Below are 25509 nucleotides of genomic sequence, written 5' to 3'. Positions count from 1 at the left end.
GCATAACGGACTCACTCGCTGGAGTATGTTCATAAGGAACTGCAAGATGTCTACTTGCAGATGATGTAAAGTTAGCCGCTGTAAAGTGAGATCTTGGAAACGGCTCTCCACCCTCGATCGGCTGTCTGTGTGCGCCACAACTTAGACCTGGTTTTTCAACATTCTGTCACCAAATTGTCAGCTTCGCTGGGGGCATGTAATAGAAAACGCCCAGCATGGCGAAGCGCAGTCCGCCAAATTCCCAAACACGGTAATGTAGACTTGCCCCGACACGAAAGTGACGAGCGCTCACTTATAAAGTTCTCATAAAGTTACATTATTCTTGCAACATTTGGACTTTTCCACCATTTTTTTTTTCTATTATTATTTTCTCAACATTGAGACGCCGCCTCCTAATGTTACCATGACATAATATTTATTTACCATCGAAACGAATGTGTATGTAAGGAGCGCTTGGGAAGCAGCAGAACACTTGACACCGGAGTGATACATGTCACGCACACACGCGACAGACTCAATGGGAAAAAAGTGGCTGCACGGAGAATCCTACTCCGCAGAACGAAAAAAAAAACCACCAAAGATAAAAATAAAGCACAAACAAAACAAAGTGACTTCCGCTTTTAATTTTTCATGCTTGCCACTTCCTTCTCTCCTAAATATTTACTTTGTAAACATGCGAGCGGGGGGGGGGGGGGGCTGGTGGGGAAACCATTTACATAACGGAACTCCCTGCAGGGAACAGCCTCAGCCAGTTAAATCATGAGAACAAGAAAGTCGCTCGCTACGGGAGTATCTATGTAAATTAAATAACTTCAATTCAAAACATTTACCAGGAGCTGTGTCGACAAGTCACAATTTTATCCACTGAAATCAACGGAAATGCAAATAACGTAAAAAAAAATAACAACCTGTTTCCGAGTGGGATAAAAGTTGCAAGTATTTTTTTTTTGTTTTTGTGAGCATTCAGTGAAAAGTCACGCATGCTTGGCAAATTTCCCTCACTTGATCAATTCCTGCCGGAGTCAGACATCCGAAACATCCCCGCAATGCCGCGCCGGGTAACCGCCTGCACCCGTCGTCATGGCGATCGCCACGAAGAGCATCCTGGGGCGGGAAACAACAACAGGGCGTGAGAGAAATGGAGGGAAGAGCGTCACGTGATAAGACAAGTCGTGTTCCCATATAGGAGCAGTCTTGGAGCTCCACTTTCGCATGACACACGGCTCAGGGGTCAGAGGTCAGGTCACAGGGTCTTTGTAATTAGTCTGTCTGCTGAGGACCATTTATGACCTCTCACCCCTAACATCTTCAGTCTGTAGAATACCTTCCCAATTTAGTTCTGGGGTCAATTATCAGGGCCGAAGGAAGATGGTGTAATTTCGACCGCTGTAGTCCAAAGTATAGAAACAAATAAATTAGTGCAAATCCTCACAAAAAATACAGGCGGTGATGTACAGTGTAAGGACTGCTACTACTAATACTAATGCAACAACAAAAAGATTTTGTGATTTTTATCGGTACTGCCGGTTTGCTGACACAATGATTTAAACAAAATCTTTAAAAAAAAAACTTGACGGCGTCATTTCGGTAAACAGAGCAACTCTGTTGGCTCCCAAACCAGTTGAGAAGCCTCTCAGAATGTCTCCGCTCGCGTTCTCATCCAGACTTTCACAATAAAAGCATGTCACAGATGCACGCATTCTTCAAGCCTTTTCCAGACTTGTGTAACTGCCATTACCACCTCCGTGTGCAAGCGGGTGATGAATATCGGGCGCGGGCGTGACTTTTACCTCCTTCGCTCTAATATGGTGGAGGTCAGTTGCTCAATTGCAAATAACGGAATACTGTACTCTTTCTTTACATTCCATTAAACACTTTTAGAGCTCCGGAGGCTTTTCTCTTCGGCCTCCATTATTCATCAGCGCCGCATGTAAGGCTATTTTTAACAGCTTTTAACCGTCTGTCAGTCAGGCTGCAGAGCCATTTCTCAACAGTGCAAGATGAGCATCAATGCAGGAGACCAAGGTGCTGTCAGCGCAGAAAATGCGTTAACTTACATTTTGTTTATGATTTGCTTACTGGTATGGGTCGTAATATGTCAGAAAATATCTGGGAACATTTACTGTCGAGAGGAAGACATTTGGAGGATTTGGACAATGGTAGTTGTCTAAACGATTAATCGATTATAATTACTGATTAATTCTCTTAAAATTTTTATTTTCTCCACGGTTACAATTTTATTCTTGAAACATTAATTACAACGTTAGTTTCACATACAATCATGTCACTTTTGTTATAATATGACTTAATTCTCATCAGGAGAATTAGGATGTTTTTCTCGCCTTAGAACTCCTTCATAGCATAAGGAATTCAAAAATCTGCGTCAACATGTTCCAGCTCATATTTCACCAAGGATCCTCCAAGTTCTCCATAACACAGAGAAAGCAGATTTATGTTGGGACAATTCCCGTAAAAAATGTTTTTTTTTTCAAAGACAGACAAACAATACAATACATCACAAACAATCATACACATGTGAATCCAGAAATGAGTAAATTATGCATGTGGGTAGGGCACAGCTGTTCACTGTAATAAGCACCAAAACATCCAATTCCAGCATCCAAAACATGCAATCATAAAACTGTATTCATATTTCAGGAGCTTGGTGCTCTCATCTGACAGCTCTGTGAGAGTGAGATGTTCATGGAATGTTTTCATCTGTGCGCAACAGCCATCAATATTTTACACTGAATAATTGTCATCAATATTTGAGTGTGAGTGTGCATTTGAACTCACTGATTTCCTCTCGTGCTATGCAAACAGCTTCATACATTTCGATGAGGAGGAGGGTGGGGGAATTAAAGTCGAGATGTACTTCATGATGTAACAGTGAAGCATCGTTTGGTTGCTGTGAAGGTCACACTAGCACCATCTAGTGGAAGATAGTCTTGTGTCACACGGTGGGATTGCAAAAATGTAGAAATAAACCGATACAATGAAATTTTGATTAAAAAAATGAAATGTTGAAGTATCCCAAGAAACGGATAGAAAGCAATGTGGAGATAGCCATAAAATTAAAAGCACCCAAGTCCATTCAAATGAAAACTATACAGTGGCGGGTCATAGGGATTATGTCAACTGCAAATAGAACGTTGAGTTTCACGTCGAAATTTGACATTTTACCATTAACGGGTGTTTTCTTCTCTTACTTCTTGCAGGTACATCTAAAGCGGCATCACGGCTAACGATAGCATTGACGTTAGCCGACGAGCTAACAAGTCCTTCGGGTGACAATTCAGAGTCCTTTTAGGGAAAACGAGTTAAAAAAAGGATACGTTGACCTCACCTTTCAAAAAAAAAAAAGGATACGTTGACCTCACTGTTCAAAATTGAACACTTTATGTAACAGCGCAATTAAGTTATTTTCAAAACAGAGGTAGTAATGTGTCACACGTGTTGCTAGTCATCAAATGTTAGCCATTGGGTAGTTTACGTACTTCCGTTTAAATTGGCGGTTCTTTTAGTTTGTAAAGAAAAAAAATTAAATATCTAAAATGCAAAAGAAAAAAAATCTTTATTTCGTCCTTACCTTGGGTGGATGTTGCAGAGGTTAGCATCAAAGCTAACCTAATGGAACAGCAACAATAAGTACTAGACATAGGTCACCTTTGTGGGAAGAGTGTTACACAAAAAGTGACAGTTGCTCATTGATTTAAAAAAGAAAAAAAATGTCTGGCACTCAGCCAAGTACCCATTAGTCCTTTCAGGGGGGGCTCGTCAATTAAGGCTCAAATTTTATTACATTTGCTCACATCCACAGGAAAACAGGAAATAAATTGTACTGAAAGCATACAGTGATAAAACTCACATCAGCTGTTGTTAGACAAAACAAACCTCACAAATACAAACATTTAGCATGATGTTGAACTCTTTATTGTCTGTCAGTTTACAACAACGTCTTTTTGGGGTCCAAGCAGACAATAGCATAAATGCTGGCTCATTAAATGGTCAAAAAAGAAACAAACAACCCCGCCAAGTAGCCCAGTTGGTCTTTAAGTGCATTAAGCTTCTATGTTTTCAGCACTGGCATTTTACTGGGTGATGCCAATGACGCCGCAAGCCAGACGTCCGCCAGCGTTGCCCGTCTTTAAGCTCTCTTCGTTGTTACCTTTGCCCAAGTCGTCGGCCTTCTCGTGGATCTGAAAGGCAGGACGTTCAACTGTTGACTCAAATCCAATTCCGCGGCAGAGCGCAGAAGGCAAGATTACTTACCACCATGGTTCTGCCAATGATTGAGAACGGGCCGGTGAGGGAGATCACGCTGTCTGTGATGTCAATTTTGGCCACTTTATCTGCACCCGCGGTCACATTGCCCAGGTCGCCAACATGCCTGTTGAAGCATTTTAAAAAGACAAAACTCAGGTTACTACTAATTGACAAAACAATTAGCAAATTGTGTCATTATTCCAGACACTACTGCTGTTGGTTGCCAAGAAGTGCTGTCACAAAAACTTAAAATTACAAATTAACAAAAGACAGGGAAGGTACAATTAATCCGGACACAACAAAACTGTAGTCAGCAATCATTGAAATAAAAACCGAGTAGAAAGCACAAGTAAGTGTTCAAATGCACAACCAAAATCATCAGCGAAATAAACGCTCAAGAAAAAGAAAATTTAAAAAAAATAGAAAATCTACTCACATACAGTAATAATTGAATTGTACTCATTTACTTCCCAACGCTGTGAACAAGACATACCTGTCTGGATCAGTCGGACCGGCGTGATTTTTGTTGAATGGGTTAAAGTGAGGGCCAGCACTGACACACCCTGTCCAAGGAAAAACAAGCCGTGTCCTCATGTGACATTTCTTAGTGGGGACAACACGTGCTCATCTTCCATTATCACAGACCGTTAGTGTTGTCTCCAAAGGAATGGACGTGGAAGCCGTGCTCGCCTGGTGTGAGGCCTTCGATTTGTCCCGTCACCTTCACAGGAGTGGAGTCACTCTGAAAGGGGTCAAGAACAGCAGCAACACATGACTTGTCAAGGCCAGATGACAACCTACACGAGCAGATGTTTAAAAAAAATAAAAATTAAAAAAACAAAACCCTATTGAGCTGCATTCAGGGAAAGAAGAAAAACAAAAAGAAAAACAGGAATAGCTTGATAATTAGTCCTACTTTGACGAAACCGTCGTGAGCCAAAACGAACACAGGCGGCAACCTGGATAGAATTTCCCTACTAATTATTGCCAAATGCAAATCTAATTCAGGGCCTGGGAAAGCAGAAAGAGTGTTGGAAGGCAGAACATCCACTTTCTACCTTCAACCGCAGAAGTTCAGTTCAGCAGACAATGGGATGATGATATCTATTTTTAGGGGGGGGGGGGGGGGGGTTGCAGCCAATTTAAAAAAAAAAAAAAAAAAAAAACGTGACAGAAAATCAGGACCAGCTCACACTGCTTGGGCTTCAAAAGCATTGTTGACAAGTTAAAAAATATTTTAAAAAATAAATAAATAAAAAACACCCATCCCATTTTTTTCATACATTTGATATTTGGGAAAGTTTAGTCAACAAAAGCAACTCAAATGGAAACTTGGGCAAATAAAATGATTCAGTAATGAAATATAACTAGCGTAGCAACATCTCTGCTCAAAGGATCTACATCAACCCAATATTAAGTGTTATAGTAGCACTATTATGAAAAAGTCATGCTAGCGACCTGAGGAGTTGTGGCTAACGTTAATGGTCGAAATTATAACATTTTTAGGGGTGGGCCTCGAGGGCTCGTACCTAACCCCCACCAATTGTGCATTTCATAAAATAACAAGCAGTCCACGTGCACCTCTAAATCAACGTCGCAATAAAATTATCGACTTTTGTATCGAACCCGCTCGCTATTTACTTGTGTGGCCAGTAAACAGAGCAGTTTCATCGATACAATCAGGACGTGACTCAGCACGTTTACTCTGCGGCGCTAACATGAAAACACTTTCTTTTATAAAAAAAAAAACGATTATTTCATTCGGGCTAAATGGCGTTTTAAATAGAAAACGCAACTAAAATGTCCAATTTGTGCAACAGGCTACGAGATGCATGTCAATCATTAATCCTTGGGCGTGCAAAGGTTAAATGAAGGCGCCTCCTTTCTTTCTTTATTTTTTATTTAATATACTGCAGACATTGCAATAATGACCACCGATTTACTTTAAAGTGTACAACTTAAAAGATAATTGCCCATGTAGGAATATCATGTAATTTTGCGAGCTAAAAACAACTATACTGTATATTGAACGAATGGGCAATGTGTTATTGGAAAGAAACATTCGAATTATTGGACGGAGAATGCTCGCAATGACCTACTTAAGTAGCAAAAATGTTAGTGACGTTGAAAATCAAGAAGTTAGCTAGCTTAGCACAAGCTTTAACGCAGCGCACATAACTTTAAACGCGATATGATGCTCTTATAATTTCTTTTGACTGTGACACGAATTACCTCCTGCTCGAAAAACACCGTCCCGGTGGTTTCGCCTGCTCCTTTCAGCACACAAACAGCTTTCAACGCCATTTTGTTCGCGGGAATTTTAACCTGAGACATCTCGGGTGCAGGAGAGTCAGCGACAACTGACACACTCACTGAGACAACCAAGCTTTCTACCGATGGCTCTCAATTGGGCGGGTGCTCTTGTCAGCCAATCAGAGGCAAACCACCGCCAAACCCCCCACGTCTGATTGGCCGTTTTGTAGATATTCGCGCGCAACCCGGAAACTGGTGACGGAGCGTCAATCAGGTGTTAGAAAAGATCAATTTACGTTATCATTTGCTCTGCATAATGTACACAATTTACAATGCATATATATTGTGTAGTTTATTTAGCAAGATACCCAATAAACTTAAATTATATTTCACCTCTATAAACCGATGTATACAACCCAACAACAATGGTTTTAGGGTACTATGAACCAAAGCAATGCTGTACTTTTCATCAATTGTATTTTATAATGTGATAATGAATGTCCGTGACGAATTCTTAACTATGCTCGTAGATTCCCATACGTTCCATAAAGATGGAACAAGTAAAATACAATTAAAAAAACAATATAAAAATAATCAGTAATTTAAACATATACCAGAAATCATTCAAATTTCATTGTCATCTGATTTAATGATGGCTTTCCAGTTGTGTCTTAAAAATACTGTATATGGTTTATGATTCAAATGTCAATGAAAAACTAGTTACATCAATCATTTCGAATTACCTTGCTTGAGAATATACTAAATTATTAAATTGTTTTTCAAACATTACTACCTTCTTGACGAAAACGCCAGATTTGGTACAAAAATAGTTTAATAAAAACACGTTTTTGTGGCTGAAATGTTGAACAGTTTACATCCATGTCTTTTTGTAGGGTTAACAAAGGAGTTCACACAGCCAAAGAGCATAAAGCAGAAAATTAAGATTCCTTCCGGGTCCTTCAAAAGCTGTGCTCTTGGTCAACAAACAAGGAGCATCATTATAACTCTGAGCAAGTGACAGTGAAAAGCATATTTACAGTGGAGAGGCCGAGCTGTCATGTGACTCAGTTTTCCTTCGGGATTCAAGTAAGGGGTCAGGTTACGGATATTACAGTAGTTTGTCAATGCAAAACAAAACAAAAAAGTGTGAGGGAAAAAAAAAACAACAGCAACAGCCTACTTTGGAATAACCTTAAAATGGCTGATAATGGTTTGGAGATTTAAGGAGATCAATTATGTAGTATCAAAAATGACACCACAATAAAAAGACTGCAAAAATGTTCTGGGTATTCAACAAGGGAATTTACTTTCCACTCCAAATATGAATAATTTCTCAAACTTACAATTTTGCATCTGGTTTTACTTTAACCTTGCTGTGCCGCACGTTTAGCCCCTTGTTGGAAGAAAAATGTAGTAAAAAAAGTAAGGCAAGCAAGTCATTTTATGCACTTTTATAACATTAACTCCAAACGTGCCAATTAGTCAATACCCTAAATATTCCAAACAGAAAAAAGTAAGGCCAACTTTTGTCCCATCTTTTTTTTTTTTAAACACTTAAATATTTTTTTTCAATTTTTAAAAAGGGTCAATAGCAGCAGGGTCAAGAGTGAACATGCATGGTAGGTGCTGTAAATGTTTGCCAATTTGTACTCAAGAGGTGCAAGAAGTCATCGATGATCAAGAACTAATCGATTAAACAATCAATTATAATTGTTGGTTAATGTGATAAAGACATTGTTTAATTTAAAATTGTGTGAATATGCGGAATTTCTGCCATTGGACATTAAATATTGTGCAGTCCATGGAAACAGATTGGTGGTATTTGTTAACTCAAAATGACCTTTGAAAACATTTGCTTTTACTTTGGAAACAATTGCACATTTTTGCCCATTTTCTGACATGTTTGGGCACTTTCTGCCTTATCAATTTGAAATGTAAAAAGTGATGTTTTTATCCGACTCCTATATAAATAAAAATAATTGGCCGATGTATGTATAATTAAAAAAATCATTTGTTACAGCCCTAACTCAAACCCCCATTTTTTCCCCCAAAAGCAGATGACTTAAGTTACACTTCAGAATGTCGTTTGGGATGGAGTGGCAGCAAATCATGTTTAAAATAAAAAAAAAAAAAAAAAGAAATCCCTACAAAGTTGATTAAATAGGTGAAAAGGAGCACAAGTAAAATGGCCATGCTGCATTCACACAATGTACAGGAAGGGGAAACTATGCAACACGTTCACTAGGCGCTCAAGTCACAGTTCATGTAGTTGCAGCTAGAGGGAGACATCGCGCACGCTACGAGGCCAGTCCTATTTGGCTTCTACATAGGGCGGTGCCGCCTTTGATGACTCGCCAGTGGGAGATGCCGATTTGGCAGTCTTTTGGGGCGCTTCAGCCGTTTCCGTGGCAACGGCGTCAAGGGTCCGGAGCTTGTCCATTTTGTCCAGCTCGGCCAAGCGGTCGTCGCGATCCCACCTGCTGGCTCTCTCACGCCGCTTGGGCCGCTCACCTTCTTTCCCTTTTTCCTGGGCCTCCCTGCTGCCGTTCTCCCGGTCTCGCCAGTCCCGTCTGTCTCTGTCCCATCCGCCCCCATCCAGTCTGTCCCTCACGTCCGAGCGGTCGCCGCCAAACGGGCGCCTTGTGGCGCCACCGAATCCTCGCTCTCTCTCTGGCTCCCGCTCTCTGAATCCGGTTCGCTCGCCCCGAAAAGCGCGGCCGTCCTCATCCTCGACCACATGCGGTGCTCCGGGCCTGATGAAAGGGGGACCTTGAGGAGGCGGACCTTGATGAGGCGGACCGAGAGGGGGCAGGCCATGAGGAGGCGGGCCGTGAGGGGGCGGGCCGTGAGGTGGGAAGGGCGGTCTCATGCTGTGAGGCATCCCGAAGGCTCCTTTTGGTGGAGGGGCATCGTGGCGCATCATGGGCGGGTGGGACTCCCTAGGAACCATCTGAGGAGGGACAGGCGGCGGCGGGAAACGCTGAGCGTGGAGTAGAGGAGGGCCTGGGGGGCGCTGCAGTGGGATCAAACCGGGCCGGGCCCCAAGTAGACCACCTGTTGGGGGCTGGATGCTGCCACCTGGGGGGATGCCGACCTGGTTACCTACAGACAAAAAACAAAAGCCATACACATTTAAAGTCACAGATACTACAGTGGAACATGAGCAGGGTGAACTCAAGCGGACAAAACACATTTAATTGTGTTTAAAAAAAGCCACACCCAGGCCCAGAAAATGCTAACTACGATGGCAGCCTTAAAATGATTAACATTCCAAAACAAGAGAAGAAAGACTAACACATTGCTCCTATCTGGTTGTTGAAGAAGTTGGGTGCGTCTGGGATGTCCTCATGTTTCCTGCTGACCAGAGGCATGTCTTCTGCCTTGGAGGGTGGGGGTGGCGGTGGCATAGAGAGAGGCATGGCCCCTGGTGGAGGGAAACCTGGGAGAGAGGTCCAGTGATTAGCCCAACATTTTGTGTGAAAGAAGACATTTTAGTTTTGTCTTTTTTGTTTCCTAGGCAGAGCATGGTGGAGAGTTTTGCCGACTCAAAAAAACAAATAAGGCCATAGATGAAGCAAAAAAAAAAAAGAATTAGCTTCAAAGGCATGACATTTGAAGATGTAATTTGTGAGCTATGACATCTTGGCCTTTTTTTTTGTCCAAAATACATTTAGCGACACATAAAGCCACCATCCCTGATTCAAATATGCTGTTGACCAATGTTAGCATCCTCCAAACTTCATCGCGACTCACAACTTTGACTCTTCAAATATAAACTTGTGAGAGTGCTTCCGATAATACCTGGAGGCATCTGCATGGGGTTGAAGCCTGGTCTCATGAACGGTGGCGGGGGCATGCCAGGCGGGAAGGAAGGCGGCGGCATGCTCATGTTGGTGGGGAAGCCGGGTGGCGGCACCGAGCTCATGCCGAGCATCGGAGGAACCTGGCAAAAAAAACGGTCGCCGTTATAGAACCTTTCAAACGACTTGAACCGAAATTGTTAAGACAGATAGATGACCTGCGCATGATGAAGAGGAGTCAACACGTGGGCGTCCTCGGGCTGTTGCGACTCAGCACCACCGTTGTGGGTGAGCTCCTGTGGTTTTTCCAGAGCTTTCTTCACAGTCCTCCACTCTGGAAGCAACACACAAGACAGATTTATTAAGACGCGTTAAAAGCAAAAGTCAAGGTGGCGTGACATTCGTATGCTACCTGGCGCTAAAGTGTCCCCATCCAAGATTCCGCCTTGCTTCAGCTCCTCCAGCAGCTCCTCCCTGACTTTGGACCAGGGCACATAGGTGACGCCCAGCTCCACGTCCCAGAACTGCTTCAAATCCGCCTTGATGCCTTTGTTCAGAGCCCACGCTATCTGTTGCCAAGAAAAAGAAACATTCCACTTCAAAGGAATGGTTGTTTTACAGCCATCATGCATCCCATGAGACGGATATCAGGGACAGAATCACACACAAGAGCCACTTGGAGAAGCTTTTAGCTTTCGGCACACAAAAGGGTCCAAATAGTGCAACACATCTCAACGTAAATGTTCTTGAACTTTGGTCAGCTCAGATAAATTAAGGTAGATTTAAACCAAAACGGTTCCAGACACTAAATTCAAAGGACCAGTAGCGCAAAAGGCCTGGTATCTTGAACTAAAAGGAAATTCTCGGACCCCTGAAGTACGATTTTTGCGATTGTGTTTTTCACCTTGATCGCTTTTTGGTTGACTTTGAAGGCGCCCCTACTGAGCTTCTGCAGGGCCCTGAAGGCATCCTGCCGGTGGACCATGACGATGTAGGCGCAGCCCCGCGGAGGGATCATCTAGAAAAAAAAAAACACATAGCATTAAGGTTTCCGCCACTCACAGCGCTTTCACGTTTCTTTTTTTTTTTTTTCCTACGCACATTGATGGACTCGATCTGTCCGAACTCCTCCAGCAAGCTCGCCACATCCTGCTGCTGAGTCCTCTTGTCCAGCTGACCCACCCACAGAGTCGTACTGCAGACTGACGAGCATACAATCAAGTCTACCTCGCAGCCACAAAAAAAAAAAAAAAAAAACGAGAGAGCGCACATAGTGCGATTGGTACTCACTGCTGAGCGTCTCGCTCTTGGTTGGCGGGAGACCCTTTTGTCGCCGCTCCCGCTCGCGTTCCCTTTCCCGGCGCTCCTGCGAGCGAGAGCGCGGGGAATGGTGGCGCCGGTCACGAGAGCGCGAGCGGGAACGCCGGTGACGGGAGCGCCGCGTGCGGGAATTGGAACGCGATCGCCTCCTTTTCGGGGACCTGGACGATCACAAATCAAAATGGTTACCGTAACACGTTACATCTTGTACGATTCTCCACAATTAATCTCGTGTCTAGCTGACCAATGAACTAATGACTGTTACAAAACTGCAGTTGTTTATTCACATTCTAAGTTCTGCTTGTTGCAAGTGACGTCTTGCACGCCCTGCTACTTCTTTAGCGGTCAATAATGTTGCCCTCTCATCATTTCCCAGGATCCTCCACTAGCGTAGCCAATCTAAACTTTGGGACTCCATTTTCCATCATCCTCCACTGGCTTACCTGGAGCCTGATCGTGACGTTTGACCATGTCTGCCGTCCCGAATGGAGGAACGGTCGGCATCGACTGTTGAATCCTAAGAATGGCGCACCAAGAAGACGCGGTTTTGTTGGGTTGATAACTCTTCTCATAACCTCAGAAGGCCGGTGCTCATCCCCAACCTTACCTGCTGTTGCTGGCCTGAGTGAGGAGGAGGATAAACTCCCGGGAAGCCAGGATGTCCCGCAGCACCAGGGAAGGCCTGGCCCGGTGCAACCTGCCCCATCTGAGGCGGCACCCCTTGGAAGCCTGGTCCTGGCATTAACCCGTATGCCGGGAGCTGGCCGTTAGGGGGGAGAGGACCCTAAGGCAACACGACAAATCACATTCTGTCAATATGAAACTTGTTTGTTGGCTGCTGCAGAAATCAGAACAGAAAAGGGCAGTTATTTTGCAGGGCCATTTTGACATAATTAACACAGAAGAGGGTGCCATTAATTCAGGATAGCTGCAGAAATGAAAGAGACAAAAAACTAAGCAGGAAACAAACTTGGCTGACAATTTTGTGATTATTTCAGCACCTCTAGAGGGCGCCATTCATTCACGCTCAACCAGTGACATACTGAACTCGGCAGCTCCAGATTTCAAAGCGTAGGATATACCTGCTGTGAGAGGTCCTGAGTCATGTTCATCATGGGCGGCTGGAAGGCAGGAGGCTGCTGCATACTGTCGCCATGACAACAACATCATCATTAGCTTTCTTTTTTTCCCTTCAACATTACACCAATAAACAACACGCTTCTCAGTGCGTAAATATTGTCCCATCCTTACAAGGAGGACTGCGAGACGTCGTCCTTGGCATCCTCTGCAGTTTCTGGCTCGTCGTCGTAGTCAAAACGATCCAACAATGTCTATGGTGGACAGTCGTTTTTTTTTTTTTACAGGTTAGCAACTTGTGTCAAGGGTACCGTCCTGGACTTGAAGCTCACCTTGTCAAACGCCGTCTTCTGCTGGCCGGCCTGGGGCGCATGAAGGAGGGCGTTGCTGAAAACCGGGGCGACGCTCGGGGTGTCCGAGTGGGGGACGGGTGGCGGCAGAGGGGCGGTTTCCGCTTGGACGGGCTGCTGCTGGAAGTTCTGAAGCATCTGCTGCAGCTAATGAATGAAATTGAGCTTTTCAAGACATTTCAATTTTCATACGATGCACGTGTATTGCAAACAATCAATATTTTCAAAGAGAAACATCCACGCTAACCTGCTGACCCTGCGTGGACTGGAAGAGCTGCGCCACAGCGGTGAAGGGGTCTTGTTGCTGCAGCGGGGCACAGGGCGCCACGGCAGAGTTCACAGCGTGGTCTTTGGTCGGGGTCAGCGGGGGCGAAGCTGCCGGCCGGGGAAAAGCATCATCGCAATCCTCGTTATGAACTCAGCGCTACTTCGGGGCAAGAAGGACGGTTGCGTGCAATAAACAATCACCAGGATCTTCGGCGTAAGGCGCGGCGTCGCTGCTGGCGCCGGTAGCCATGTCCAGGAGGGGCTGAATGACGTTGCTCTTGAACACGCCGTTCTTCTGCCACAGGTTCAGCACACGTACCAACTTACTCTGTAAACACGAATGAAGATCAAATCCTATTTGATGACCAACGCACGCAGAACTCCAGATCTTTTAAAATTGCTCTTTTGCCGCAGTAAGCAGGCGGCTTTTTGGCCTGTTTTACCGCCATTTCTCCTCTTAACTTTAGCTCAAAAGAAGGGGGGGGGGGGGGAGGTTCAGTGTGTTGTCGTTGTTCTTACTCGGTCCTCCATGGGGCAGAGGCAGAGGTTTTCGAAGGTGGCCACAATGTTTTTGGTGAAGCGGGGTCCGAACACATCCTTGTCGGCGCCAAACTGGTGCCGTGACTGGCGGACGATGGAGTCCACCACGTACAGACCCGCCACTTTGTACTCAGACTTGCACTACACATTAAAAAATAAATACAACCAAATATATAATAATTAGAAATATTCAAAGCTTACGTCAATATTTTGGTTTCATGGTCTTACCTTTTTAATGAACTTCTCCACAATCTGCACCACATGCTTGTAGAGCTGATCAAAGAAGTTATGTTTCAACATTTATTGCCCATAATAGATACATACATGTTGGATAGCTTATGACATGAAGTCCTTACTTTCATAGCCTTGATGGCCGACTTGGTGATAGAGATCATCTTGGCGCGAGAAATCGGCGGTTTAGAGTCCATCAAGGAGAATAACTACACAGAGGGGGGGGGGACAACACTTTCTAAACATTTAATCGGAAAGAAAAGAGTGTTACTTGTACAGAAGCTGTATCAACATGGCTAGCTAACTGAGAACAAAAACAAAAATGTTTGCGGCTTTCCAGCATCCTCTAACACCCCTCCGGTAAAAACATCAGAAGCCAGCAAGTCCCCCACTCAGTACCTTACACACAGCACAGCAGGCTAGGCAGTTTCTGCTTGGAAAGAGTGTGAAAGAGGCGACAAGCAATATTTCACACTGATCGCAACTCAGTTGTCTAAAACGGACTTCTGTTGTGCGGGTTTGTCAGGAAGGCTGCGTGAAAGGGGTTTGACTGACATATTACACCGGAAACTGATAATTTTGTGGGACTGCTTCATCACCCCCAACTGTTAGCTTACACTCAGGACAGTGGGCGTCATAGGGAGATGCAAGTTGAGTGTAAGGACTTCTTCATGAAAGGGAAAGGAGGCAACGTGTCAACTGCACTGTTATGTCAGCATGAAAGGGGCTTCTGATACTATGCTGGAAGCTGGCAAACATTAAAATGCCTACTCATGATACTATATTGGAAAACTGCCCTCAGACTCGTATTGCAAACGACGCAGCTCGGTTGTCTTCTGGGTTTAGTCTTGTGACATTCGCAATGCGAGCCCGAGGTCAGTTCACATCAATTTGAGTCGTGACCACGACTACGAAGTTTTAACACCCCAGACACGCTGCCTTTGCCCCCTTTGTGGTGAAAGCAATTGCATTTAATTATCTAAATGTGTCAAGACGCATCAGTGGTGAAAAGGAAAGGACACCACCAACGCCGGTCTCACCATTACACTGTTTGCCCGGAAGGCAGCGTGAAAGGGGAAATACGCCACTTCCCCGCCTCTCTCCATTCTGGAGTTGGTTGACGTGACAACAAAGGTGGCGGACGACAAGCTTGCATTCGCGCTACACGAACAACTTCTGTTATTAAGTCTCCTCTAGCAACACATCCTGCTCACAACATCACAGATGACTCGAGATATGCACTCATCGCACCATCAAAATCATAAAGTGAAGATTAATAACGTTGTAGCTGAATGTTTGGTCATGCGAGCTAACGTGCTGTGAGGCAACGTTACCAAACGGGCCCAGTGTTAGCACCCTTAACACAATTCGTCCTATTAGAATGAAAAAGACGTTTCAAAAATATATAAGCGTTTAAAGCAACCAATGCTAACGAGTGTTGATAAATGTCTAGAATGCTCGACGGCCACAAGCGAGGCCCTCGCATCGGGCCAAACACGGCTCCTGCGCCGGACCTCCAAGCGGCTAAAACGCCTCCAAAGTGCGCCGGGGAGGCGGCTTTACCTCCTGGTTGAAGGCGTTGACGGCGTCCATGGTGCTCCAGCGGCCCCCCACGCAGCGACGTCCCCCCTGTTCGCACCTGCTGCCCAAGACGGTTAACCCAGCGAGGGTTGGCACAACATGTCCGCCGCTCGTAGCTAAGCGGCTAGCCTAGCTTCGGAGCAGGTTAGCTGCGCGTGCGGGGTCGGCGGACACCGCAAAGCATACTGGGAAGTACGCTTCACGCTGTTGTTCCATTGATGACCGATGGGTGGCGGTGTTTCTTTCCAAATATTATCTTCACCCACTTGTCCATAATTGAACGTTTTTTATTCTCATGAGCGAGGATGGCTCTTTGCCAAATGCAAGGGCATTACTTTAATTGCACAATTATTATTCACTTTAGTCGAGCAGCGGCCAACATGAAACTTGCTTGTACTTCAAATTTTGGCTTGGAACACAAAGTAAAAAGATGAAGCAACAGCTCAGAGTAAAAAAAAACTCGCAATTTAGGCCACTTGTAAATCAATGTACCATTGTATCAAAATTGTTTTGGGTTTTGTTAATTTTTTAAAACAAAATACAACCTTTATGGAGAAAATAAGACATCACTCTCTGAGAGTGAGTTTTTCCTCTTCAATAATACATTTTAAACTTGACATATTGTCTTTTGATCGAGAAAAAAAAATAAAAATGTAACCACACAATAAGGCCATTTGCGCTTGTGATTTTACAACTTTACTTTTTACACAAAGATACAACTTTATCTAGGATTAATGTACAAATATGTATTTAAAAAAATACTTTTCTCAAAATATAAAATTTTTTCTCTATTAAAGGTCCGACTTTAAAAAAAGGGAAAAAGTACAGCACATTTCAAGGTAAACCAAAATGTTTCTCTTTATTGTCACTTCAAAAGCATCTACAGTACATGAGTACACTGAGTGTATATAGCTAGTTTGTACAGTTTATATTATAACATGATTGTATTTTGCTTTAAAAGCTCTCAGCACCTGAGCAAAACCAATCCATTTGGTTTTGATTTTTGGTTTGCATTGGGAAAAACATTCAAATACATAAAACATCACATGTCCAGAAAGGTAAAAACACATCATAAGACCACACATACTGTATGACGATAACATAACCGTCAAAAAAACCAAAACCAAAAACCACAAAAACAAATATTGTGCGTATGACCGCGTAAGGCCCTGCCTCACAGTGCAATGTTGTCCTCAAATAAAGTACCAGCACATGTAAATAGCAGCTGCACTTTAATTAAAAAAAAACATCCAGATATGATTTTATTACAAGTATCAAGAAAATTAAACATAAGATTTACAATTTTTCCAATATCATTAGCCCCATAAAGAATTGTGATTTTACTCCACAGTACAGTACTTTTAAAAAATTATAATTTGGGATTTTCCAAAGGAACCACAGCCACGGGGATCTCTGTCTTTAGGATGCACGGACACTTGAGGCTAGGAAAGTGGAGGAAAATTGTTATTTAAACAATTGTTTACATCTTTCATACGATCCTGAACAATAATGGATTTTAGAGGTGCAACGACTAACCCATTAATCATCAACAATCGATTATCAAAGTAGTCGACTATTATTTTGATAACGGATACCTCATTTAATTTAAAATTGTCCAAATCCCGAGAACTTCAGCTTCTAAACAGTAAATAGCAGATTTCTGTAGTCACTCATGAATGCAGACTGGTTATCTTTGTATTTTTTTTTTTATAAATGAGACATTTCTGCACATTTTCTGACGTGTTGCAAACCAAACCAGTCACTCAATTGTTATTCATTTATGTTTGTGCATTTTTAATTTGAAATTCGGTCCTGTTTTGGAATTAAGGCTTTGAAGGAAATGAAAACCAGTTTTTCTTTTCCTTTTAATTTATTAATTAATGGAAAAAAAATCAATAGATTAATCAAGCATTAAAATAATTGTTATTCTCAGCCCTAATTGATTTTACATAATTCACACAATATAAAACACACTCAATGGCCATGCAAAAAGGTAAAAAAAAAAAAAAAGGCTCCATTACATCACTTCCTGACTCCAGTTTTTCCAACTGACACGCCCTAATTAAGGCCCTATCAATTTGGAAGTATGTATGACAGTAGACAGACACGCGCTACTAAATTGCAAATTTTTTTTGCCTCTGCCTGCTAATCTAGACAGACCATTGACGATAATCCCATGGATTTTCTGTGATGTAATCAGTGTTTAACCAAAATGGGAATATATCAAAAACAATATCACAAAATGTTTCGTATATTGCCCGCTCCTAATGGCCTTATTTTGTGAATTAAATGAGACCACAGTGGCTTTTTAAAAGTCTTAAAATTGTCCTGTTCTATTTCTCATGATCATCCAAATTGTCATTTATAATAATAATAATAATAATAATGCCTTTATTAGTCCCACAATGGGGAAATTCGAGATTCGAACCCAGGCCTCCTGGGGAGACTGGGTCCTGAACGCGGCGCCTGAGACCACTCGGCCATCCTGGCAGCCACTTATTTGTTTGCTCTGTATCGTGATCACTGAACGTACCACTCTCTCTTGTGCATTTGTTGCATCGTTTCAGGCAACGGTTTTCCAAAACTCTCTGGCAGCAGGAGAGTGCCAAAGGCAGCAAGAACAGCCAGACTCCCCAGTATGATGTAAGGCAGAAATGGAGAGTACGACCCTGTTTTAATGACACAAGACAGTTGACATCAGTAAAAAACATACAGTAGAAGTCCTTACTTTGACTCAACCGAATTTCACGTTGCTAAGTGAAACTGGAGTTGGGGACTGAATTAAAAAAAAAAAAAAAAAACTATTCTGGATTTGTCATTTGTGAAGCGAACACTCTTTTGTATCATGTCACTCACGGAGTTCCAGCAGGTATGGGATTATGCAGCTTCCCATCCTTGCAACCGTGTTGCAGACTCCGGCCGCAGTGTTTCGCAGCGCCGTCGGGTACAGCTCGGTGGTGTAGGCAAACATTAGGCCAAAGCCGGTGGTGAAGGCATATTTTCCAACCATCTCCAGAGTGAGCGACAGACCAGAGTAACCTGTCGGACCAGGAAAGTCAGTCAATGGGATTTAGACTTGCTGAAAGGATTTTCTGTGGGATGTGTTGCATAGGGTTGATGTTTGGGGTTAGGTGTTACGGTTACAGTTAGTGTTTCAGATTTATGGTTACCGTTTAAGGGGCTAGGTTTAAGGGTTCAGGAGATTGGGGTTCGGGTCCAAGGGTTTAGAATGTACCGGTTATTAGTTATAGCATCTGTCCAGCCAAGATGGCACTTTTTTCACTAGAAGCTCAGTTTATATATGTTTTTATCAGGAAACTGAAATATGTTATGATTTTCTTTTCTTTATCTATTCATTTGGAAAAATTAGGGAATAAATAGGATGACTTTTAATGAGGAATATGGCCACGCCCCCCTCTGCTCTCTCCATATTTCAGCAGGAGTCACTTCAGGGACCAATTCCAACCTCGCCATTGGAAATCATTGTACTTTCATTGCTAAAAACGTCCAAAAACGGTGATCAAGTGGCTCTAAAATTCTTGTGGACATCCCTCCCTATGACCACTTCACCGTATAAAAAGGATGAACATCTCCGTGGCTGATTTAAGTGAGAATGAGGAACTGTGGAAGTTCATTTTAGTACTGATGTCATTAATACATGCAAGCCTATCATATAAGCGCCAACGTTAACGTCAATCAAGCGTCCCTTTATTAAAGCGCGAGGCGATCGGTTCTACGGATTAAACGGGTGAAGTCTAAGAGATGGGTTTGGCGGTAAGGTTCAGCTTTTAGCCTGGGAAGTAAAGACAACAAATTCCAGTCACCTTCAGGCACCAGCTGTACGAAGAAGAGCAGCACAGCGGACAGTACCAGGGCACTGATGACGGACATCCGGCGCGACACATATTGCAGAGCAAGCCAGGCGGACACAGACGCCGGCAGCTCCACGGCCCCCGAGATGAAGCAGCTGACGTACACGTTGGCGTGGAAATGCGTCGTGTTGAAGGAAATGCCGTAGTAGCCCGCTGACATGGTGAACCTGGCACAAGGGAGCACAGAGAGAGGACGTAGACCATTAGGCTTGCTTAGCTTAGCTCGCTAGCTAGTCGCCCTGTGCTTCTGTTAAGGCCTCGCAGTTGTTGCTTTCATTGAAGTATTTGTGTAATTTCTGTTTTATTGTTCCATCTACGTGAGGTGTGACAACAAGGAGCACTTTGTTACTTGGTATGTGTGTCAAGTTGTCTCTGGCAACGTTCCTGTACATCAACGCCCTTCATTATATTTGATGTTATGTCACGGTAGTTGTCAGCTTTCCACTGAGACGAGGTCAACAGATGAATAATATATGTGACAGAAGTGGCCATGGTAAGTTGTGTGGATAAATGTAAATGTTGCCCCCGCCCCCCCAAAAAAAACATTTTATTTTTTATCTCAAACATGAAAAAAACATTTACAAGGAATAAAAAGAAAATTTTAAATCTATTTGATATATACAGTATATACTTGACATACATTTCAACTTTTTTTTTAACAAAGATATTTTGGCAAAAACTTACAAATTATAAATATTTTTAGGATGATAAAAAAAAAAATTTTAAAAACAAGACTTTTTGGGACACCTTTTTGAAAATATCTCTCAAAAAAATAATTTAAAGTATAAAGGTAAATATCAATTATGTTTTTTCGGTTAGAAATGTAAAAAATAACAAATTTTTCTGAAAACTGTCTTTGATGGTGTACTCACGCCACATAGCAGAGAATCACTGTCATCATTCCGATTTCCACATTGCCCACCAGGTCCAGGATGCTGTGTGGTTCTTTGGGCTTCTCCTCTTTGGTCTTGCTCCCCGACGCAAAACCGCAACATCATCATATTAACACTTCCTCCATGAAACTGTTCTTCTAAGATTTTCGATACAAAAATATCTTATTGTATTTCTAATGATTATTTGTTGATTTCATATTTGAATCCTGCGGTTGGCTGGCGACCAGCTCACTGTCCGAAGACGGCCGGCAACCCTCGTGAGGAGAAGCGGCTCGGATAATGGATGGAAATTTGAACCAACGTGCACTCACAATTAAGTATTCTTCAAAGATGACTTCGGGCGCATGCACTTTGTTCATCCTTGCTGCCTTCCTCACAATGGCCTTGGCTTCTTCCACTCGTCCTTGGCAAAGGAGCCAGCGAGGAGACTCTGGGATGAACCTGCGTGCCACAGAAGCCAAAGTCAGACCGGACCGGGGAGAACCGCAACTCGATCCGAATGCAAAGAACTGACCACCAGAAGGGGATAAAAACCAGGCAGGGCAGGGACAAGGCCAACAAGAGAGACTTCCAATCCCTCAGGAAGTAAGCACAAATGGCGAGGATCATGTAGCCGATGGCAAAACCAAAGTTGGTTCCCAGCGCCGAGTACAGCAGGCGCACGTTTCCCGTCAAGATCTCAGCTCCTGCATGGCGAAACAAACGAATGGTAAAGACAACAAATGTGCGGCATGGACATTTGAATTTACATGGGCGTGCACGCAGTAGAGGTTGAACGACTTCGTTTTTTTTCTTGTCCATGTAATGACATGGTCGATATATATTTTTTTCTATTTGTCAAATCGCTGCTCACTCATTTTCCGCAACATTCTCAGTTGCGGTCTCCAAACCCGCCGCCTCGTCCATCCCGTCGCATTCAGACACTGACTCATCCAATCTCATCCACATAACATCGGAATGTGTGGTTGCTTGTAATGCATACCCAGCACTAATGCTGCCATGAAGTTGGACATCTGTCCCAGGCCGTTGATGACCATCAGGACGGTGAACATGGACCAAGACACAGAGAAGACCTGAATGAAGCTGAAGATGGTCTGAAGAGCCAAAGTGGCAAAAAGGATGGGCTTCCTTCCTAATCTGTTGAGGACACACGTTCATCGCTCATATGGACACGACGAAATGAATCGTAACTTCCGGCAGTACTTGTCTGAGAGCTGTCCCGCGAAGAAGGAGCCGCACAGGATGCCCACAAAGAAAATGCTGGTGGTGAAGGGCTTCTTCCATTCGTCGTCGCACACCAGGTCGAACTGAAGGATGGACGTTTGCAAATGTGAGTTGGGTTCTCGTCTTTGTTGGCATCAGAGTTTGCTTCGAAGAACAAATTTTGCTTGCTCGTGTGAACTGTGTCTCATGTTCGCGCTTCAATCCTGTTCTTTTCCTTTACTTTGTCCCTTATGTTAGCTTTCTATGTTAGCATTGGAGAATAAGTCTCGCTTGGGTAGAGCCACCAAAAAGTCTTAACAACCCTTGGCCAGTAGGGCACAGGAATCCGAGAAAACGTCTTCAGTTTTAGTCATTGCTTGCAGGCTAGAACATGGCGGCGACATCCGCAATCACCTCTGTGACGATGGTAGACTCGTAGACATCCTTGCTGTAGATCCAGCCGTCCTTACACGTCTCCACCTCCAGGGTAGTGAGGTTGATGTCCTGCCCCGGACTGTAGCCCTGTTCCGACAGGTTCTGGATCACGTCTAGGCGGTACCTGCTGCAGCTGCTCCGCACCTCTTTGCCGTTAACCACCTGCAGGAAAAAAATTTGGAAAGTAAACGTATGCACCCTGATGGAATTTATGGACTGGCGATTATATAGTCACCTGAGAAAAACTGCAGTTGTCTTTACTGAGATGCTTAAGCTCACGTTTGATTCATTTAACAATATGTTAATTACCATTTTAGTTGTGCGGGACTACATTACTAATATGTTTGGCGAGCAGGAAATTCATTTAATTTCAAATAAATCATTTGAATAAAAACTGAGCATTGTTAGCCTTGTATTTGGATCCTGTTCGACTATGCTGGAGGAGCGAATGCAACATGCAAATGGCTTTCAGCTGTGAGGGTCTTTTTATGTTTTCTTGCATATCAAAAGACGGGAAATGAATGCCATATGTCTCGTTAATTTTTTTGTGTGTTCCAAGCAGAGGGCGCAGCGGACCATTATTTTCTTCATATATCTTAAAGTTGAATGCAAATTCAAACGCAGTTTGCAGGAAGCCGACTGCGAGTCTTGCGGCAATGAACATAGTGTACTTTTGACACGGCGTATACGCGGAAACTTCCGCCAAACCTCGCAAGAAAAATAACAATTTACGCCTTTGCCATCGTAAAGTGCACAAATACGTTGTTTTGGTTGTTTTTTGATAAATGTCACGCCGTTTCGTTGAATTCGGCTACAATCGGCGCTGTGTTTTGGGCTTTGAAATGACTTTTAAGTGATGAAAACATCGGTGATGTTTGAAGCCACACAAGTGGACTCACCTGCACCGGGATGACGGCATTGCGCCAGTCCTCGGTTAGATTGACATCGGGCACCCGGCAGTGGTGCGCCGGTGTGTCGGCCAGGAAGACGAGCGTAAAGGCGCCGAAGCCGTTCGGCACGATGCTGACGCACAGCAGGAAGAAAACGACCTGCTGGAAGCGTCCGAACTGTCCCAGGAAGGCGATTGTCTCCGGGTAGCTCTTCATGGCGAGTGACAAATGTTAGTTCAAGCGGTCAAAAGAAAACAACTCATCTCGCTTTGGATTCATTTGCGTAAAAACGCCGCTCGCATTCTCCTCGCAATGCGCACCCACCAGCTGAGTAGCCACCGCCCTGGCTCAGCCCACATGTCCCAGGACAAGCCCCCGAATCCCGCCTGTCTCTAGAAACCCCCGCCCGCGGTTCATCTGGGAGGACCGCCTGTCACTCACATGACACGAGACACGAACCCGTTCGAGTTCACGTGAGTTAATTTCCAGTTTCACAAATGCTGACTCTGCAACAAAGAGGGATGCTAAGTGAGTCACGTGACTGCCGGGGAGCCACCCAAGAGTCAACAGCAACAACAAGAAGATGGTGGTGGAAGAGTGGCCGCTTGGGGGGCGAAATGTGCGTCTCATGTTTAGAAAGAGGAAGAGGAGGAAGTTTGTCCGCTGCGGTTGTCTGGAGGCCACATGCGCGGCAACTGAGGGATGAGGCGTTCGTATCATTTCATCATCCCCTCCGCAGCCACGTTATTGGGGCGCTGGGTTGTGTGTTGCTAGGTTCACAACAAATCCGTTGGAGCGCTTCCGGCAGCGCGACTGAATTGAAGTCAATGAAGTTCGCGCGAGCGGGTGCGATTTCGTGTGGAGCGACGCGAATGATGCGTTTGGAGCGATGGGACGTCGAGCGAAGTACTGCAAATTCGCCTTTTTGCCCTTTCAGCGTGGTTAAAAAAAGTTTTAACTTTCTTGGCGTGTCGCGACGTGGCAGCCAATCAGCGCCAAGCAGTATTACGTCACCCCTAGCGTCATGTACACTTGGCGGGTTGTTTGAAAAGAGAGGAAAGAAGTTTTGATTTCAGACGGTCCCCTGCATTCAACCACCCGGCAAGTGACGGCAAATAACGCAAACTCACGAAAACATCCCGAGGCCTTTAGGGGCACGCGCGAGTGCAGGTGATTAGACAGACCATACTCCAAACAGCTTTGCCATGCATGCATCCATCCATCCACCCGTGTATAGCTCAACGTGAAAACAATGGATGCGCTGATCCACACCCACCACATGGTGGCGCCAAAAAGACATGAACACTTAACCGCTTTACAAGAGGCCCAAAGTCCGCTTGAGTTAATGCCGGTTTTTAAATTTTGTAAAATGTTAAGTGAATCATTTGGTAACTTTGGAGTGGAAGTACTTTTTACCTGTAGTTATGCTTTAAGATCTTGGTATAAATGTGTACTTTTAGTTTAAATTGATATTTTCAACGACTATTCGTTTATACTTGTGCTTTAAATTTGGGGCCTCCTACTAACCCACGTGGCAGATTTGACGTGACCTTGATCTGAGACCTCCATCAAGGCCAAAGTAGGGGCATCTTCGTCAAACTGTTCATTCATATACATTTCCTGCACTTGCATGACTGTTGCAATTAAATTATTGCTTGAGTCACTGGCATATTAAGGAAAAATGTCAAGCACGTTACAGTAACATACACCTTTTTCCAGCTATACACTGAATTGTACACATTCATTCACATTGATGCACATCAAAATTCAGATTGAAATTGTAAACTTTCATAAATATATGCCCCACTACTTGCATATGCATAAATGATGGCCTGCATATTCTTGTGTTTTTCAAGAGGAAATTAAGGAAAATTTCATTTTAAAAATTCCTTTCCCACTGTTACCATGGCGACAGATTAGCCTTGAATCACAAGAGAATAAAACGGTCCAGTAAGCAGTGACGTCAGTGCACAAATACAACACAAAAGGCCCACTGTGTCATTACGCACGCGTGTGTCTCAGTGTGTGGGTGTGTGTGTGTGTGTGGGGGTGGGGGTGTGTGTGTTTAGGTCCCTCTCATGCTTGCTGACAAGCTGTTAGAAAGTTCAGGATCTGCAACATAAAGGCAGAAAATTCCCTCAGAGTAACATTAAAAAAAAAAAAAGAAATTCCAAACAAGTCCACTTTGTTAAGAAAGTGTCAATTTCAAAGTTCTGATTATTTAGGAAATTCCAAAATTTTGTAAATTTGCAAGATATCCAGCTTGTTGAAAGGCATAAAAACATAATAAAATGGCAATATTGTTTTTAAAACTAATGTGGATTCACTAAATTTCTAGAATGTTTTAGTCCGCTTTGTAGTGTTTCTTCTGAATTGAATAGAACAATTTATGAACATTCTTGAATTTTGCAAAATAATCTAAATCAGTAATTTAAAAAATGTCCATTACAAATAAAATTAAATGTAAAAATAATCAAAAGCAGTCATTTTTTAAAATATTTTTAAGGTGAAACAAATTCTTAGAAAGTCAG

General features: G+C 43.5%; 3 protein-coding genes across 3 annotated transcripts; all 3 read right to left on the bottom strand.

Annotated features, from left to right (window-relative positions):
• Window positions 1–3910: 3910 nt before the first annotated feature.
• Window positions 3911–6667, bottom strand: sod1 (superoxide dismutase 1, soluble). Its single transcript, XM_088278963.1, has 5 exons — window positions 6499–6667; window positions 4912–5008; window positions 4760–4829; window positions 4273–4390; window positions 3911–4199 (listed from the first exon to the last, which is right to left on the bottom strand). Exons 1-5 carry the CDS (start codon window positions 6598–6600, stop codon window positions 4092–4094), a joined length of 495 nt encoding a protein of 164 aa, XP_088135089.1. The 5' UTR covers window positions 6601–6667; the 3' UTR covers window positions 3911–4091.
• Window positions 6668–7333: 666 nt separating this feature from the next.
• scaf4a (SR-related CTD-associated factor 4a) lies at window positions 7334–15886 on the bottom strand. Its single transcript, XM_088278962.1, has 19 exons — window positions 15668–15886; window positions 14230–14313; window positions 14102–14146; window positions 13853–14014; window positions 13535–13661; window positions 13314–13441; window positions 13049–13213; window positions 12891–12970; window positions 12722–12785; window positions 12247–12423; window positions 12083–12156; window positions 11610–11800; window positions 11421–11521; window positions 11224–11337; window positions 10732–10888; window positions 10538–10653; window positions 10321–10462; window positions 9815–9958; window positions 7334–9621 (listed from the first exon to the last, which is right to left on the bottom strand). The coding sequence occupies exons 1-19, from the start codon at window positions 15695–15697 to the stop codon at window positions 8831–8833; spliced, it is 2892 nt and encodes a 963-aa protein (XP_088135088.1). The 5' UTR covers window positions 15698–15886; the 3' UTR covers window positions 7334–8830.
• Window positions 15887–16523: 637 nt separating this feature from the next.
• On the bottom strand, window positions 16524–23754 carry LOC148320488 (organic cation/carnitine transporter 2-like). The gene is made up of 11 exons (XM_088279986.1): window positions 22988–23754; window positions 22068–22250; window positions 21654–21757; window positions 21433–21587; window positions 20965–21136; window positions 20762–20891; window positions 20430–20524; window positions 19510–19724; window positions 18542–18724; window positions 18219–18354; window positions 16524–17127 (listed from the first exon to the last, which is right to left on the bottom strand). The coding sequence occupies exons 1-11, from the start codon at window positions 23192–23194 to the stop codon at window positions 17055–17057; spliced, it is 1653 nt and encodes a 550-aa protein (XP_088136112.1). The 5' UTR covers window positions 23195–23754; the 3' UTR covers window positions 16524–17054.
• Between the last annotated feature and the right edge of the window lie 1755 nt (window positions 23755–25509).

The sequence above is a fragment of the Idiotropiscis lumnitzeri genome, chromosome 17 (genome assembly GCF_059441095.1).
Source record: "Idiotropiscis lumnitzeri isolate Australia: NSW breed Sydney's pygmy pipehorse chromosome 17, RoL_Ilum_1.0, whole genome shotgun sequence".
In the NCBI taxonomy this organism is placed as follows: Eukaryota; Metazoa; Chordata; class Actinopteri; order Syngnathiformes; family Syngnathidae; genus Idiotropiscis; species Idiotropiscis lumnitzeri.
This window is presented reverse-complemented; position numbering and strand designations above follow the sequence as displayed.